This window comes from Solea solea, chromosome 12 (assembly GCF_958295425.1).
Source record: "Solea solea chromosome 12, fSolSol10.1, whole genome shotgun sequence".
NCBI classification, from domain to species: Eukaryota; Metazoa; Chordata; class Actinopteri; order Pleuronectiformes; family Soleidae; genus Solea; species Solea solea.
This window is the reverse complement of record NC_081145.1, coordinates 19236265-19252565: the sequence shown is the minus strand read 5'-3', so window position 1 is coordinate 19252565 and position 16301 is coordinate 19236265. Positions and strand designations below refer to the sequence as shown.

The following is a 16301-nucleotide window of genomic DNA, read 5'->3' as shown; positions in this document are numbered from 1 at the left end:
TACAGAACAAATCAAATCAAAGTGTTCAGCACCACCTGCAGCTCACTATACAGCATGTTTAGTCTACGCATAATTGGCAAAATGTCATAATTATGGGCAGAATTTCAGCTCGGCATGGTTTTTGCTCACTGGGAGTTTCAGAATAACTGAAAAGAAAACCCTTAAAAGTAAAAATGTTCCCTGGTCTTTCTGGCTTCCTCCCTCAGTCCAATGTGTAAAATGTACAGTTTATTGCCACAAACTGACTGTATTACCCATTAGTATGTGAACATGCCTTAAAACAAAAATAGTTTGGTTAATTCTGTCTGTGGCTCTATTACTACAAGCAATGCCTTTCTTTCATGAGCAGTAATTTAAGCCTGTCATTAGAGCAGGCTGTAAACAATGATCACTTGAGAATTAGTCCAGTGACAAAAGCCCATTGTTCAGTTTGTCATTTTTTTATTAACCGAGTGAGAATAAAAAGCGTGGTACCAGGAAACCAGGAAGTCACAATCAGATCGACACTTTATATGAATGCCAATATGCCAAATGAAGATCAACCAGCCCTCTCTTTGGGAATGAAATGTCTTTTTGAAAGGGCTGTATCAGAGCTTTCAGATTGGCATATTTAAATGGCATCTTTATTCCAATCAGACTTTTATTCCGATACTGTTAACTAAAGTTAAAGTGAGTGCCATGGACACACATATGGTGTCTTTTTGAGCCGTATCTTTTGTGGGAACCACTACATCTTTTTTGAAACTACAGTGAAACATAATGCTCAAAATATATTCCCATCATCCAAGAACAGTGCTCATTTTATTCCCAAACTTGACCAAACTTCTCCATAGCCCCAGCGGCTACATCATACCTTATTGCAAATGGACAGACCGTTATGCAAACTGGTGGTTTACTCAGCGTGGTTACATGTACTCACTGGAATCAGTCATTTCAAAATGATGCCACTTTATTTTAACATGACACAGGTATATGCATCACCTTAATGCTGAGGGGGCACAGGTTTGCACTTGGATCTTGTTTAGTGTGAAAAACTTCATAAAAGTTGGCCTAGGATTAGTCTCATGCCCTTTTAATATTTGCATTAATATGTTCAAGTAAAAGCAGAAACTGTTTGAAAAAACTACAAACTCTGCACAGCATCTACACTTTTCACATCGCAATGAAACAAGACTGCAACAACTGACTTGATTTACTATCAACACTGCAAGTAAATATGAGGTACAACAGCACAGAACTGCTGTCAGGAACAACAACCATAGTTATATCTTTAACAATAAGTTAAGTGTTTTCATTCAAGCATTAATTGCATTGTTCATCTTCTCATCAATTTCTCTAATATATATATATATATTATACTTTTGGTTCTAATTCGTGTTGTTTGCATTAATCAGCCATCATGTTATGATGAAGGTTTTCTCTTTTTATCCACAATGGTAACATCCGTTCAAACTTGAGGTAGAAAGTTCAAACTCCAACCTTAAAAAACCTGTTTTGAATTATGGACAACATTGTCATAGATGTTTCATTGGTCAAAGTAGTCCTACACAAATGACAAGTGGTTTTAAAATGATGGTGGGATAGGTGTATATATCTGATCTAACCACTAATCATTTCCTACTTAATACTGCATAAAACTCAAAGGCTGATGGTTGTGACGTCACTGGGCCAGTACTCATCATGCATATAATGGTTAGAAGAGGCGAAGCTGGGCTCGTGTGGAGCATCGTCGTCTCTGAGCTTGTTTTGCAGATCCTGTTCCCACTCGCCCTCCACCAGCTTGTAAAGGTCAAGAGTGGCCAGGGCGTCCTCCACCGAACAGTGACCTCTCTTTCTGACCTGGATCAGCAACGTGACAGAGAACATATGCGACATTAACAGTGAGATGAAAATGTTCTCTTCTGGTGGGTCAGATGATGATTGCTTTAGTAACAGAAAGGGCAGTGAACAGATTGAATGAATGTTGATTGAGAATAAAGATATTTAAGAGATTATTCCACTGATATAGATCAGATTAAATGTGTTTTTGCTTCACAGTACACAAGACTTATTTCTAAAACTACAGTATATAAGTCACCTTCCTTTTTTTGAATGATTACATAACTGTGACCAGTAAATGTAATGAAGCATGGATTTTTAGGGTAAAAATAAACTCACAATTGCTCTCTTGTGGACAAAATGACAAATTACATCACCTGACATTTCTGTGAAGTGATTTCTTTTTTATAAGCTTGCATATGTGCCGACAATGGACGAACAGTGACACTGAAACAGTTGGGTTCAGAGGTCCTTTGTATTCTGACAGATTCAGTTTGTAAACAAGGATTTGGTTTTCTTCAATGTCTTCCATTTCCCATTTGCTTGTATTACAAATGTATCTTTAACGACTTTGTGGTCAAGCTGAATACTGTACTACAGAGTCTGTCTCATCTATTACCATCAAGCAAAAAAATAAAACTGTATGAGAAATATGAGGAAAAAATTATCCGTTTAGTTTCTAAAGACTGAATCGATTCTTACCTGTATCCTCCTATTGAGCAGCTTATTGGACAAGATTCTGAGCGAAACGCAGCGCTCTCGGGGGAAACCAGCCAATCGGCTGAGTAGCCATGTCGTGCTTGTGTCCCTCACCATGTGACATGGATGGTTTACGCCCAGTGCCTCAAAGTCATTGTAGATGGAATGGCCCACGACCACTCTGCCCTCAAGTATTCTGATGATCTAAAAAGGAGAGAAGCCACACAAGTGCAAAGACAAACATAATATTTAACTGCATTACTGAGAATAAACAATTAGGTGTGTCAGTAGGGTTGGTATTCCATTATGTTTGGACAGGTGTGTACTGGGTCAACAGCAAACTATACCTCACATTTCTACGTAACATGTTCAAGCTAACTGCAAGCTCAAAGTCCACCAGGAGCCTCCACAGCAACACTACTTTTATAGGTATGTTATTTTTGTAGATTATTCTTTAGCCTGACATACATAAGAATGTGACCACCTGCATGTTATCTCACTCGTTTAAAACCAAATATTGATTTAAAAGTTATTTAATTTAATTGATTACGCCTCTATAGGCTGAGTGTATGCCCTAAAAGTAAACAGTTTATTTATTGTCACACGGGTATAATCACATTGGTGCAAGGAGGTAGAATCAAAAGGAACAGCAAGTAAACAATGAGAACAATGGTGCTTCGGGGTCAGGCTAACGCTGAAGGTAAGTCAATCTGGCAAGGATTTATATCAGCACACAAACATTATTCGTAGATATAAATGATACTGAGTCAGTAGCTATTTTTTTTTTTAACTAGTCACTACTAGTGTTTATTCTGAATAAACTGAAATAATCTTAACGATTTGTAAAACAAAAAATAACCGCCTGATTAATGGACTACCAAAATATTTGTTGGTTGCGGCCCGAAATGCAGACAAGATGTTTCTAATGAATGCAGAATGTTGTAGTTTCTCTGCTCACACATGTCACATGGTCAGTGAAGGTTCTCCTTGTAAACTGGTCAATAAGTGTATGTAACACCATCTATACTGATTCATTCATCATTAACAAGCATTAAAATATTAAAAAACAGAACATGGCAGTGAAACAAAAAACTGTCCTTACCTCATCTCTGGCCTGCACAAAGGGTGTGGCGTTGAGAAGATGATGCCTCTTGATGCCGCTCCAGGGAGTCCTGTAGTCTGTGACGGGTTGGCACGGTTGCACATATTTGTCATATAGAATGTTGCCGTGATAGTCTAGAATGCTGCAGCGGGCCAGCTCACTGCTGCGCCCACCAGGCCCCGTCCCAACCATCTCACAATCTAACGCCACCACGGTGGTCGGACATGAGCCAAGGCAGGGTGAACTCCGGCCACTGGCCGGAGGACTAGCTTCAGATGAGAAACCACTATCCACCTCCCAACTGTCCCTTAGTGCTGTGACTAAACTGTGATGGTCGGGAGCAGAGAGTCCATGTTTGGAAGCATCGGGGCCCCTATTTTCAGAGTTCAAGGTTTGACGGTCCTGTGTTGGATTGCTCAATTTTGTTTTCCTGGCTAATTTATTTGTGCACAGCAACTCGAAGTGGCTGTCTGTTCTTTTCCTCTTCATGTCGACAGTCATGTTTTGCTGACATTTCTTCTTTGCCCTTGGATTCTCCATGGCGTTAAGCATCATGGATTTTTGCACAAATACCTGTAGTTGCTGATAAGCCCTCAGGAGGAGGAGGAGGAGGAGGAGGAGGAGGTGGCTTTATTCTTCTTAGGCACCTGTGCCATCCTCAAACAATGGAACTGGCCTGGAAGTCATTTCTGAAATAAAAGGATTAGAAAATGCATTCAGGTGCTGATCACTACCATTGAGGAGGATTAAAAACCAGTGCAGTCTTGGACTTCAACTGACTCAGCATCACATGTATGGCACATTGCAACAATTATTTGATTAATCAAATATTAATTAATAGATTTTTTAGTTTCTTAAGTGTAAACATTGTCTTGTTTCTTTACTCTATATAACAAAGAAATAATTAAATGGGAATCATGTCTTTGTTTTGTGGACAAAACAAAGACATTCGAGAACATCACCATTTATAGGTTTTGTTAACACTTTTCAAAATTTCGTGACATTTTACTGAACAAACAAGTCCTTGATTAATCAAAAAAATAGATACAGATGCATTCTGTTTAAAAAATAATCATTAGTTGCAGCTCTACTTCCGTTTACTCACTATTTACTAGCACACTGCACAGTCACCTGATATGTCTGAAGCCTGTCACGTGAACAGTGACAGACGTTCCTGGAAATGAGAGCTAGGTGACCATACACTCCTTACATCATCTGTGATCCATGATTCAGGATTATCCTGATAATGGAAATTCAACTTGATAAACTTCTTTTGAGTGTTTTTTAATCACCATGAGCCACAATATCATACAAGCTGCTGTACTACCTGTGTGTAATACAGTTGACGTGTTAACTCCAGTGTCACTTAAAGCTGGGGACACACCACATGATTTTTACCCTGATTTTACCCACAACACACAGTTGGGCAGTCTGCACCGGTGAGCACTAGTTGGGGACAGTCGGCATGGCTAGTTGGCACATAAATCCTTCTCCAACACAAACATGTTTGAATATTTTTAGCCAACTCTAAACGGAATCAGGTAGTATGTGCTGATTACCAACCCAACTACAAACACATGTTGCCAACAGCCAAAGAAAAAGAGTAGGTGGGACACAGGAGATGTGTGACGGGTTCAGGTGGTTAGACAAATCATGTATTCCGTGATCCCTCATTAGGCACAGCCATTAAATGTGTGATCACCAGCCTTTCAGTCGTCATGGTTAGTGTATGCTCCATCTTTTCAAAATCAATAACAAGTGAGAAAGTTGAGTAGTGTCCCCATCTTAATCATCGCCTCACCTAACTCAGCTCTCAGCCCACTTCTTGACGTTCCTAAAAATCGGGCATTGGGCTGGGTTTTCCTCAGAAGAGCAGGTTTAAGTGGGGTTTATTTGGAGCTGAACAAACGCCACAATCAACTAACCAGAATTCCAACGTTTACTTTACATTTTTATCAGTGTAAATACATACATATATACACACAATTATTTAACCCACACATTTGCAGAGGCCGTGTCCAATAGTTGAGTTCAAGCTAAACTCCAGCCGTAGCCGTAAACTCGTAGCCGTAGTTAAAACGGCCTGCATTTACTTTACACATAAGCCTTACTCGCCCAGTCCGTAAAAAAATAAATAAACCACGTTGGCTCCTAACTGAATGGAGAAAAGGTAGGGCAAATTACTTTTGGTATAATAACGAGTTTAACTGTCACGTATTATAATAGAGTCTGTCCTGACAAGAGCGACCGACCGACTGACAGCTAGCAGAGAAAGCCACGTTTACACAAGCTAAACAAGCTACAACGCTTCATTTCACGAAACACAGCTCACGTAACATTAAACCCCACACATAAATATACGATTAATTACATATAACAAGTGACACAGAAGAGTCATGTTAAGAAAAACGGATATAAAGTAGTTTGTACTGTACCTTTAGGACTGGAAGGGTAGCACGTGCAGACAGAGACAACATGCCCATACAAGAGTAAGGACGCTTCGCTGGATCGGATTGGTTCCTTCTCTTCTTCGTTTCACAGGAACTGCTCAGCTGCTACACACTCAGCTCAGCGCCACCCACAGGCGTAACGCCGCACTACCACCACACGCCACTGCTACATACTCTTTTTAAATGGCACAATGTATTTAATACTTAAGAAAACCAACTAAGTCAACAGACAAAACAGACAAAGGAGGTTTACAGCGGTTATGTAAAAATATGACATTTCAGTTCATACAAATAACAGATCATACAAATAACAGATCATGCACAGAAGACGTGGTTAATGGATATGATTATGATTACTGCCATTAATGGGTTTATTTATCTCAATACTAAAATTTTAATAACTGATGATTACACTGCAAATCACAAAACTAATGTATGATTAACTCAAAGAGAGGGAATATAGATTTGGATACAATTGTTTAACATTAACTTCAATTGAAACCTCCCAGTCTTACAAAGGGCTATGACTTCAGCTCTATTTGTGTTAATTCTTCTGCAATGACACTACAGGAAACTATTAATGTATGACAACAAATCAAGTTATTTGATATATACTACTTTTTCTTGTTATTTCAAAAACACCATATTTAGTTTTTGGACTACTAACAACATATTTGAACGTCACCAAAGACTTTCAGAGAATTTATGGACAATTTTTGCGGTGATATTAAAATAAATCTAGACGCTAACGCGAAGTCAGCATATGACACTTGAGCAGGTGCTGTAGTCTAATGGATTTAAATTACAGACTTGAATCATTTTTATAGAATCCCTACATTTCTCATACAGCATATTTGGCTTTGTCAAACCTGTAAACCAAAGCTTTGACCAATCTTCCAGTTGTGATACGATTAATCTGACATTTTTGTCAATAAAAACTTTTTTTTGCACTTCATTATATTTGTTATGAATTAAAAATAAAATTATATATATATATAAAAGAAACACATCTATTGAACAATTCACCACAAACTTCTTTTGAATTTGGATTTCTGGCATTTTTATTCACTGGCATTTTTATTCACTGCCATTTTAGACAGAAACATTTCATGAGCAATTGTAAAAATTATTATGAATACTTGTTACAGTGATTTAAGAGCAAATGAGGGATTTTCCCCACATCAAATTGCTGTTAGACTTAACAAGAAAATTGTAGACAAACCTGAACTACCTGCACTTCCACGATGACAAAAACATTTACATCATGAACGAGATCATACAGTTAATTTTGGTTTTGTGGGCCTTTTTATTCCATCATCCTTCCAAATGTACAAAAACAAAGACATGTTACAAAATAACAAGGAACAAAAAAAATCACCATTATCATTACCCCCCGTTATGACAACGAAAACCAAAGCGACAGATGACAGGAGACTGGTGTTAAACCAAAGTGCATCAGCCTGAGGTGTAGGTGTATTCAGACCAGGGGATAATTAAAATCTCAAATTGTCAAAAGCAGTCACCTCTTCCCTAAAAATCTGTATTTGTTTTTAAACATCAGGCAGGCCCTGGACATCATTTTCCACAGTTTTCCCAGAGCAGCGGAGGACCAAAGGGAGGGCCACGCCTTTTGGACTTGGCTTCAGAGCATTCGGTAGTTCACTAAGAGAGTGGAATATAATTTAGTTCTTTCTCTGCACGGATTTCCCCAATCCTCCTCCTCCTGCCGTGGTGGGGGTTGGGGTTGTTGAGTTCCTGTTTGGAGCTTTTATAGCTCTGGCTTGTCATCCATCTTCTTCTTCTTCTTCTTGGACTCATCCTGCATCACCAAGGGGTTAGAGGCCTCTCTCTTCAGGTAGGCGAGGAAGTCACTCACCTCGCGACCTCCCTGCAAATGAAAGAAGAAAGGAAGGATGTTTAGCAGAGGACTCACACAGGAAATGACTTGGTTTCAATAATCACAGCGTGATGCTAACCTCGTATTTCTTTGGGAACATCTTACGTCCGGCTGGTGAAAGGAAGATCGTGGGGAAACTAAAAAATAAAAAAGATGATGAGAATAAGAATTCAAATCAAATTCAAAGTAACAGACTTCAGAAATCCCAAAATCTGCAAAAGAAATGTCATTGCTAGATTGACACAGGATTGGTGAAGTTTATTTAGTTCAAAATCATTTGGGAGTTAATATCCTGGTGTAGTGAGTTTAGCATCAGGTGGGAAAAGGTCCACTGTGGCTTCAGCACTAAATAAAGATAAGACATATTTAAAAGACTCACCCAGTGACTTCATATGGTGATGGCACATCATTGGCTGTGGCATCCATCTTGGCAATGACAACATTGGGATCACCGGCCAGCTTCAGGAGCAGAAAAGAGAAAATTATTTCCAATCTCGACTAGAGTTAAGGGGATCGGTAAGTTATTTTAAGTGAACACAGTATAAATATTGGCTGCTCTTTTGAATTACTGTACACTGAATATCTTTGATCTTTAAACTGTTGTTCTGACTAAAGACATTTTAGATTTGCAGCTGTAACTCAAAAAGTAATCACTCATGAATAAAATCAACATATCATATTAAGCTCTGAATAACATCAGCAGCTCAGCTCCACTGATCTACCTCTAAAATGTTTTAAATCACAATGTTTAACCTGGTTTCTTCAAATTCACATGTATTTTTTCTCCAGTCAAAGCTGTTCTTTGAGTAGCAGTGAGATAATACTCTGAAAGAAAGCAGCATTTTAATAACCAAACATTAATCAGAGCAGGTCAGAAAGTCCTTCCCTCACCTTCTCTCCCAGTTCTTTGTATTTGGGCTCCAGACTCTTGCAGTGTCCGCACCATGGAGCATAAAACTCTATGAGCACATCTTTGCTGTCATCGTTGACGATGGAGTCGAAGTTTTCAGCCACCACAGTCTGAAGTGAAACAGTAGACGTCACAAATTTACTTACAGATGACAAGCAGTGAATATTTTTACATGGTGAATGATGACCTGAAATTCAATTTATATTCCATTAGATCATAAATCAAATAGCAATTGCAATATCTGTCGGAAAAGCTGCAATTAGCTGCAAATTGCTGAGCCCCAGAAACTGATCAGGTTCAGCAATTCAATTCCAACTCCCTTAAAATATCTTTAAATCCCAAATACACAACTGGATTTTTCACTTCACCTTGACGGGGCCATCGTTGTTCTCTGGGATGGGCTCTGATTTGAGATAACGCTTCAAAGTGCCATCAAAGTAGTCCTGCAGGAAACGCTCCAGAGCTTTTCCATCACGACTATTGAAAGAACAGCGTAAATAGATTCAAGTTAGACGACTCAGGTCGTGGCGGAGGAATTAACCAAACTTAAAATGGAGACATTTTGTCACTCAAAATTTAAACTACTTGCTCAAGTATTTGTCTAATTATATTTTTTATTTTTTTACACATATGGTTGTGCAACTCCTGTATAAGAATTTACTATGACCAGTAAAAACATAAATATATTGGGAGTGAATCTCTTTCCATAGCACGTAGTGTAAAATCACTATATGTACATTTGTGCGGGCTTACCTGAACTCCTCAGCCATGACATATTTGTCTCCCTTGGCAGTGCGGATGGCCACCACGGGCAACTCTCCTGAGCTGTCATCGAGGCCAAACTCGGTCACTTCATTGCGGAACGTGTTCTTGCTGGCCACAGCAAAGTTCAGCTTCTTGCCCTGATCCAGGAAGCTCTTTGCCACCTTCATCACCCTATAAAATGTTAAGTTGGGGTCATTATCAAGGTTGTGCTTTTGAGAATGGAAAGAGGTAGCATTTCAAGCATCAAGAGCCACTGCATGGAGCAATTCGAGTAAAAAGTGAAGGAACACTTGCCTGTTCCTCCAGTAGTTTGAGCCCTTGGGGTTTTTGTCGTAGTCAACATCATAATAAGCCACCAGCAGGTCTTTGCCTCTCATCTGGTCTTTGTTGTCATCCGTCATGTGTGGGCAAATGCCACCGCTGAGAAGCAAAACAATAAAAATAATGATAATTTTAGAGAGGTACAGCATCAAGCTTTACTCATAGCCAGTATGAACAACTACATGATCATAAAAGAAGCTGCTTTTGAACCAGTTTAATCAGTATGTGCTCCAGTATTAGACACCTCACATTACCTTCTTGCTGGAAAGCACTGTAAAATTGTATACTCTTGTTCCTCCACAAAAACACACTGGATGAAAAACACAGCTGACTTCAATTGCATGCCGTTCAAATTTAATAGTGAAAGCAATGGTGGTTCAAAGTGAAAATGAAACAAAAATATACAGGGTGTGGTGCATCATGTGCTGTGTTAATTATTATTATTATTATTATTATATAATTGTCTTTTATCTGAGCATGTTTTGTCTTGAATTCAAAAAATCTTGTGAGGGTATAACAAACAACAAAAACACAAAGTGAAAGTACTGCATCTGGAATTCAGGTCATCTACACAGTATCAGTGTGCATATTTTACTTTCAGAGAAAAGCAGTGTCTCTATGTCAGCTGAGACACAAATGTTTCATTGAGGTAAAACACATTTCCCTGAATAGTTTGGCTATAGTGTGAACCTGGTGGATGGTTCATCTGTGTTTGTAGATAACAACTCACCAGCACAAGGTCCTATTGGCACTTGGCCATATGTGCAAATATGTACCATTATTAAGACGACTGTATGTTTACAGTAATCATAATTCAAACTATCCTGAACAAGTTGTGCTTTTGAAAAAAAAAAAAAAAAAAAACATTGAACCATGACCTCTGCTCCTAATCTGCAGATTGTAGACTGAGAGAACGTCTTCAATGGGGGGAGAAAAAAACAACAATACTCACATGTTGTCCTGAATAAACGCCTTGATTGCTTTGCTGACGAATTTTCCTTCTGTGAATTTGACAGAGCCATCTTCAAACTTGTTGTTCAGGCGTGGTGGGCGGAACAAGACAACTCCTCTGTAAATCAACGAAGAAAAGGTCAGTTCAGTTCTAAACAGCTTTGTCGACTGTCACAATGCTACTGACGTGACCATGCCATCACATGAGCAAGAACAGCTATTTAAGGGTGGAGGAAATGTAGATCAAGCTACTCACTCTCCATCAATACCATGGCTCTGGAGAAGAGCTTCAGAGTTGGTGTGGGCAAAGCGATAGTTGTCCCTTAAGACATTAGCTGCACTCAGGAACTCTGCCTGTGCTGCACTCTTTCCATCAGCAAAGAACCCTGGGAACAGAAAGAATCAGAACCTTCAAATTAAGCATCTGCATTCAAAATGAACCCAAATAGGACATATGTAGGCATTCTCATGCTCATTCATGTTAAGGCCACGGTACATTAAATGCTTGGAAGAGCAGAAATTCACAAGTCAACTCACCAACAACACTTGCATCTTGATGAGCAATATACTTCTCAAAGTCTGCCTCAGCCTTGAGCTCCACTGAAGCTGGGCCAGCCTGCTTCTTAAGGAAGCTGACCATGGCATCTAACAGAGAAAAAGAAGAAACAGTTATTTATTTATTTATTTATTTATTTATTTATATATATATATATATATATATATATATATATATATATATATATATATATATAAAAAATAATATATATAAAAAAATCAGAGCCAAATACCTGCACTTCTGGGACCGTCATAGGGACCAGAGTCTTCTCCATCCCTGAAGATCTTCAGGGTTGGATAACCACTGACACTATATTTGCTGCACGTGTTGCTATTGGTTGTGCAATCAACCTACGAGGAAAGAAAATGATTTACTTATGAAAATGGCAGGGAGCACCTCGGTGCAGAGTGCAGAACACCACACTTAAGTTGACAAAGTTAAATGAACTCTATTGTGTAATACCTTGGCCAGGGAGACGATGCCTTTCAGTCGTGTGGCGGCTGCTTCATACTCAGGTGCTAGCTTTTTACAATGGCCACACCTAAAAGAAATAGGATATGGATCGGTCAAACAGGAAATAAAGTGTCACTTCAACTGTTCTAGTTCCAACTCAGCAAAGATCCTGTGGGATATCACATGATCTTATGTGGTGTAACCAGAAACCACAGAGTAAATTCATTAGTACTAAAAGTCACATACATGTTAAAGTGTGATTCTCCTGTTTGAAATCCATTAAGAGTAGCTTGAAATTGACTGCTTTAGGGCTAATAGTGTCATAATTTTCAATTACCCACATTTTTCTGTTGTTCATGCAATTATTTAAACATAAAATGAAAAACAGGATGTGGCATACATACAGCAGGAGCCAACAACTTTACTTGCAGTGAAAATAACATTTACAACTTTTGTCTGTACTCCTTGTCACAAATGATTTCAATGATTATACAGTAATACTTAATGATACTTTAATGTCCATAGCTCTAATTTTTATGGCTGTAAAAATTACCAATGGCTGCAACGATTAATCGACTTATCATTAATTAATTTGTAAATTATTATTATTATTATCATCATCATCATCATCATCATCAATCATTTGAAAACTGATTATCATCTTGAGTGTTTTTTTTGTAACTTTGATTACTTTTTTTTTTTAAAGCTTACTGTACTTTTGATTTAGAGGTTTGATAAACACTGGACCATTTCTCCAACTTTAATACAAAGCAAGTAAGTAAGCTTTATTTGTATAGCAGCTTTAAAAACAGCACTTTACAAAGTGCTTTCACATACATAAATAAAAAATACACAAAAGGAAGAAAAGCAATGACATGAAAGGATAAACAGATAAAAAGACGGCATCACATAAAATCAAGTCTATAAAAATTAGTTTTAAGAAGAGATTTAAAAGATGACACTGAATTAGCAAGCCTTTTATCCGTAAGAGGTGGTAAGTAAGAGGCAAATATTCTAGGCGCTGAGATCGGGGAAGAGTGTCATTTGGTGGTTCTTTCTCGTTAGATAGACACTTAACTGATTTCTTTTAAATGTTTTAAGTTAGTCATTTCAATTTATTCAAACAGGATTTACTTCCGAATCTAAGTTTGGCACTTTGAGTACACGTCACAATTCCGCTGGACCAATCAAAGACGGACACCAAAACTTCCCTGACCAATGAGAACGTTACAACAACCTAACGACACGCCCCCAACTTCCTTGCAGCCTTCAAACACGCGTAGTTTCTATTAAAAGTGGTTCATGGCACTGAATAGTGGAGATAACGCGATCAATTCTGTCGCGACATCGCACATCCGTGAATGTTTTTTTCTGTGTCAGACTGTGTGTCTCCTACAAGAAACCCATCAATGGGGCTAAATAGCTGACACATTTCAGTTTGTAGCTAGCATGCTAACATTGGACGTTAGCCAGTAACCACAAACACCCACGACTCTGTTCGTACTATCGACACAAATTAAAATACAATTTTGTTGTGCAACGTCTCAATGCCGCGAAACATTCCGATACAAATTTACAGAGCAGTACGTTCAGCAGCACCTGTAATAAGTACAAGTAAGTGAACGTCACTTAGCCACACTGCTAAACACGAAGTGCTTTAGCTCGTTAGCTGTTCGCAGACGTTGCGGTTTATCTGCACAAACGCGCGAGACACTCCACTCACCAAGGGGCAAAAAACTCCACAAGAATGATATCGTGGAGTCCGATCTTAGAGTCGAAATCGTCATCCGTGTAGTCCAGCACATCACTGGCCTGGGAGAACCCAGCGAGGGCGGCCAAGAAGATCAGCCTCAACATCGCACACGGAGCTTACTTAAACGCTTTCTTCACTTCCTGGTAAAAAGAACAAAAAGAAAAACGGTTGTGGCTTAGTGTGCCCGTTGCAACCTTCCTCATACAAAGAGCTTTAACGACGTACAGGCCGAGGCTGCTGCAAAACGCAGACTGGTCAGGAAAGAGAAAGAGAAAGACAACGGGCAGGCAGCAGAGACGTTTCAGGTAGCGGAACCGCTCCTAACCACAGTGTGGCACACTCCTATTGGTCCGTCATGTGCGTCACTCTGCGACGGTTAGCCAATGAAAACCTGGCAAATAAGACGTGACTTCTTCTACAAAGCACTATGAAGATAACCCAGGGGTATCAAACTCAAATGACCTGGGGGCCAATGAGCATATAGTCTGATCAAGCGGGGGCTGACATAGAGGAAAAAAAGTGGAAAAAAACAACTATTTAGTAGCTGGTGGGCAATATAAGATTATTCATTATGATATTAGACATAATTGCAAAGTAAAAGTGCTTGTTTTGATATAAAATGATTCACAATAAATACATATTTATGATGCACAAAAACGGAGAATTAAATTGAAAATTTAGCAAATAATGACAAGGATAATTGTGATTAAAACAGCTTAAATATATGTAATTTCATATTGAGTGTAATACATTTAATAAAGCAATGATTACAACCGAATGTCAATAAAAATATTGCCGACAAATACATGTAGTCTTATATTCTGTCTCTATTCCATCACCTTGCACAGTGGTGGGCGTTCCGCATGTAATCGATTGGAGGGCCACATGTGGCCCCCGGGCCACCAATTTGACACATGTGCCTTAAACCATCTATCTATCTACATCAACATTAAAGCATTAACAATAACTTAATATATGATAATTGTCTATGTGTATTTTTATGTTTGTCATTATCAATTCTGTATTTTACTATATGCACAGTACATTACTTTTTAATGTAAAATATTCTTTACTTCAAATGTTTCTGTTCATATATAACTGTGTGTGAATGTGTGAAGATACTGTAGAAGTAGCTTTTTACTGTGTAGTCTGATTTTTAAAACATATGTTATTTGTTACCCATTGTGTGCTTTTTTCTACTACAATTGAATTTCTTCCATGTGGATCACTAAAAAATCTTGATCCCATTCTTAACGATCTGCAAACAACAACAGCTCTTAAATTATATGTGCACTTAGCTTTGTCATAGTCCTATGATAAATTTCAGTGAGCATATCTTGTGGAAAGGGTGAAAAAGAAAAACACAAAGTCTGATATGATTCCAAAAATGTGACATATACTATGCACCATGACAGTGCTGATAATACAGAAACACACAGTTATACTTAGATACAAAAGTACCAGGAAACTGTAAAATAAAACGACTTAATGCCTGCGACAACTGTAATAATGACTCCTCTGTAAAAAACGTCTGCTCATATGAAAGAACATTAGTTTGAACTCCTTCCCAAAGCCCATTAAAATATGTCTGTCTTATTGTGCTTTCTTACTTTTGGAAGACATTAAGGCAAATAATATAGTCTTTAGTGTTAACGAAAGTCATTTACAGTGTGTACTAAATGTTTTCCATCTGGATCAACAGTTATAAGAATGTGCCAGCAGAGGGAGCTCTTTGACAGCAGGGATCAACCCTGTACTGTGATACAGACTTTTTCATAACTCAGAATCTATTAAATGACATGTTTGTAGCACAAACTCAGTTCATATCCCTCCCTAAACATCAACTAAAACAGCAGATGAGATTGATTGATTGATTGATCAGATTTATAAAAACAAACAAAAATGATATTCCTCACTGACAAACAAATGTCAGTGAGGAATATCATTTTTGTTTGTTTTTATAAATCTTGCAAATGTAGACTTAGATTTATACTCACTACATGCACTACACAGTACTTTGTATAATATCTGTGCTGTTTCAAGGTCACTGAGTGGACACATCCTATTTACACACTACATCTAATACAGTGCAGAGAAAAATATACAACAAATAAAACTTTTTATATTATTATATGAAATACTATATAAAAACAATTAGAAACTTGTCTGGTTTTGATTCTATTCTTCTTTGTTTTTGGTGTTATAATTATTTCTATGGCTAGGATATCCATCTAAATACTGTTACAGTTCTGTCATCACTGTTCATTTTATTCCATGACACAGCACACACTTGATTTTTGTGTGTGCTGTGTGTCTGTATCACAGAGATTAGTTCTCCGTTACCCACAAAATGTCTCCCCTCCCCAACCACGGAGACCCCCTGCAATGCCTTGGCAAAGTAGTTGCCATGGCAACCATTTTGTTCCTCAGCCATAAAAAGTAGGGGAGAAGAGGAGAAGAGGAAAAGAGGCCTGCAGCATTATGCTAGTGACATGGTGTGAGTACTGTCAGAGACAGCAGGAGGCAAAGGAAAGGATGTGTGCATGCTCACATGAGTGTGTACTTTTTGGTTCCCTCATTCAGAATTAACACTGACCTTATCATGACCAGTTGTCCTCATGGAGAC

The 16301-nt window shown here is 38.3% G+C and overlaps 2 protein-coding genes across 3 annotated transcripts; both read right to left on the bottom strand.

The window, feature by feature from the left end:
- Positions 1 to 784: 784 nt before the first annotated feature.
- isg20 (interferon stimulated exonuclease gene) lies at positions 785 to 6161 on the bottom strand. The gene is made up of 4 exons (XM_058644817.1): positions 6055 to 6161; positions 3620 to 4308; positions 2521 to 2721; positions 785 to 1839 (listed from the first exon to the last, which is right to left on the bottom strand). The coding sequence occupies exons 2-4, from the start codon at positions 4172 to 4174 to the stop codon at positions 1639 to 1641; spliced, it is 957 nt and encodes a 318-aa protein (XP_058500800.1). The 5' UTR covers positions 4175 to 4308; positions 6055 to 6161; the 3' UTR covers positions 785 to 1638.
- Positions 6162 to 7355: 1194 nt separating this feature from the next.
- pdia3 (protein disulfide isomerase family A, member 3) lies at positions 7356 to 14019 on the bottom strand. 2 transcript variants are annotated; one of them, XM_058646416.1, is made up of 14 exons: positions 13901 to 14019; positions 13646 to 13815; positions 11932 to 12010; positions 11702 to 11819; positions 11451 to 11558; positions 11170 to 11299; positions 10915 to 11031; positions 9936 to 10061; positions 9630 to 9812; positions 9245 to 9353; positions 8858 to 8986; positions 8346 to 8425; positions 8046 to 8103; positions 7356 to 7957 (listed from the first exon to the last, which is right to left on the bottom strand). In XM_058646416.1, the coding sequence occupies exons 2-14, from the start codon at positions 13777 to 13779 to the stop codon at positions 7838 to 7840; spliced, it is 1491 nt and encodes a 496-aa protein (XP_058502399.1). In that variant the 5' UTR covers positions 13780 to 13815; positions 13901 to 14019; the 3' UTR covers positions 7356 to 7837. The 2 variants fall into 2 exon arrangements, with proteins under 2 accessions (XP_058502399.1, XP_058502398.1); XM_058646415.1 differs by having other exon boundaries at positions 13646 to 13981.
- Positions 14020 to 16301: the final 2282 nt, after the last annotated feature.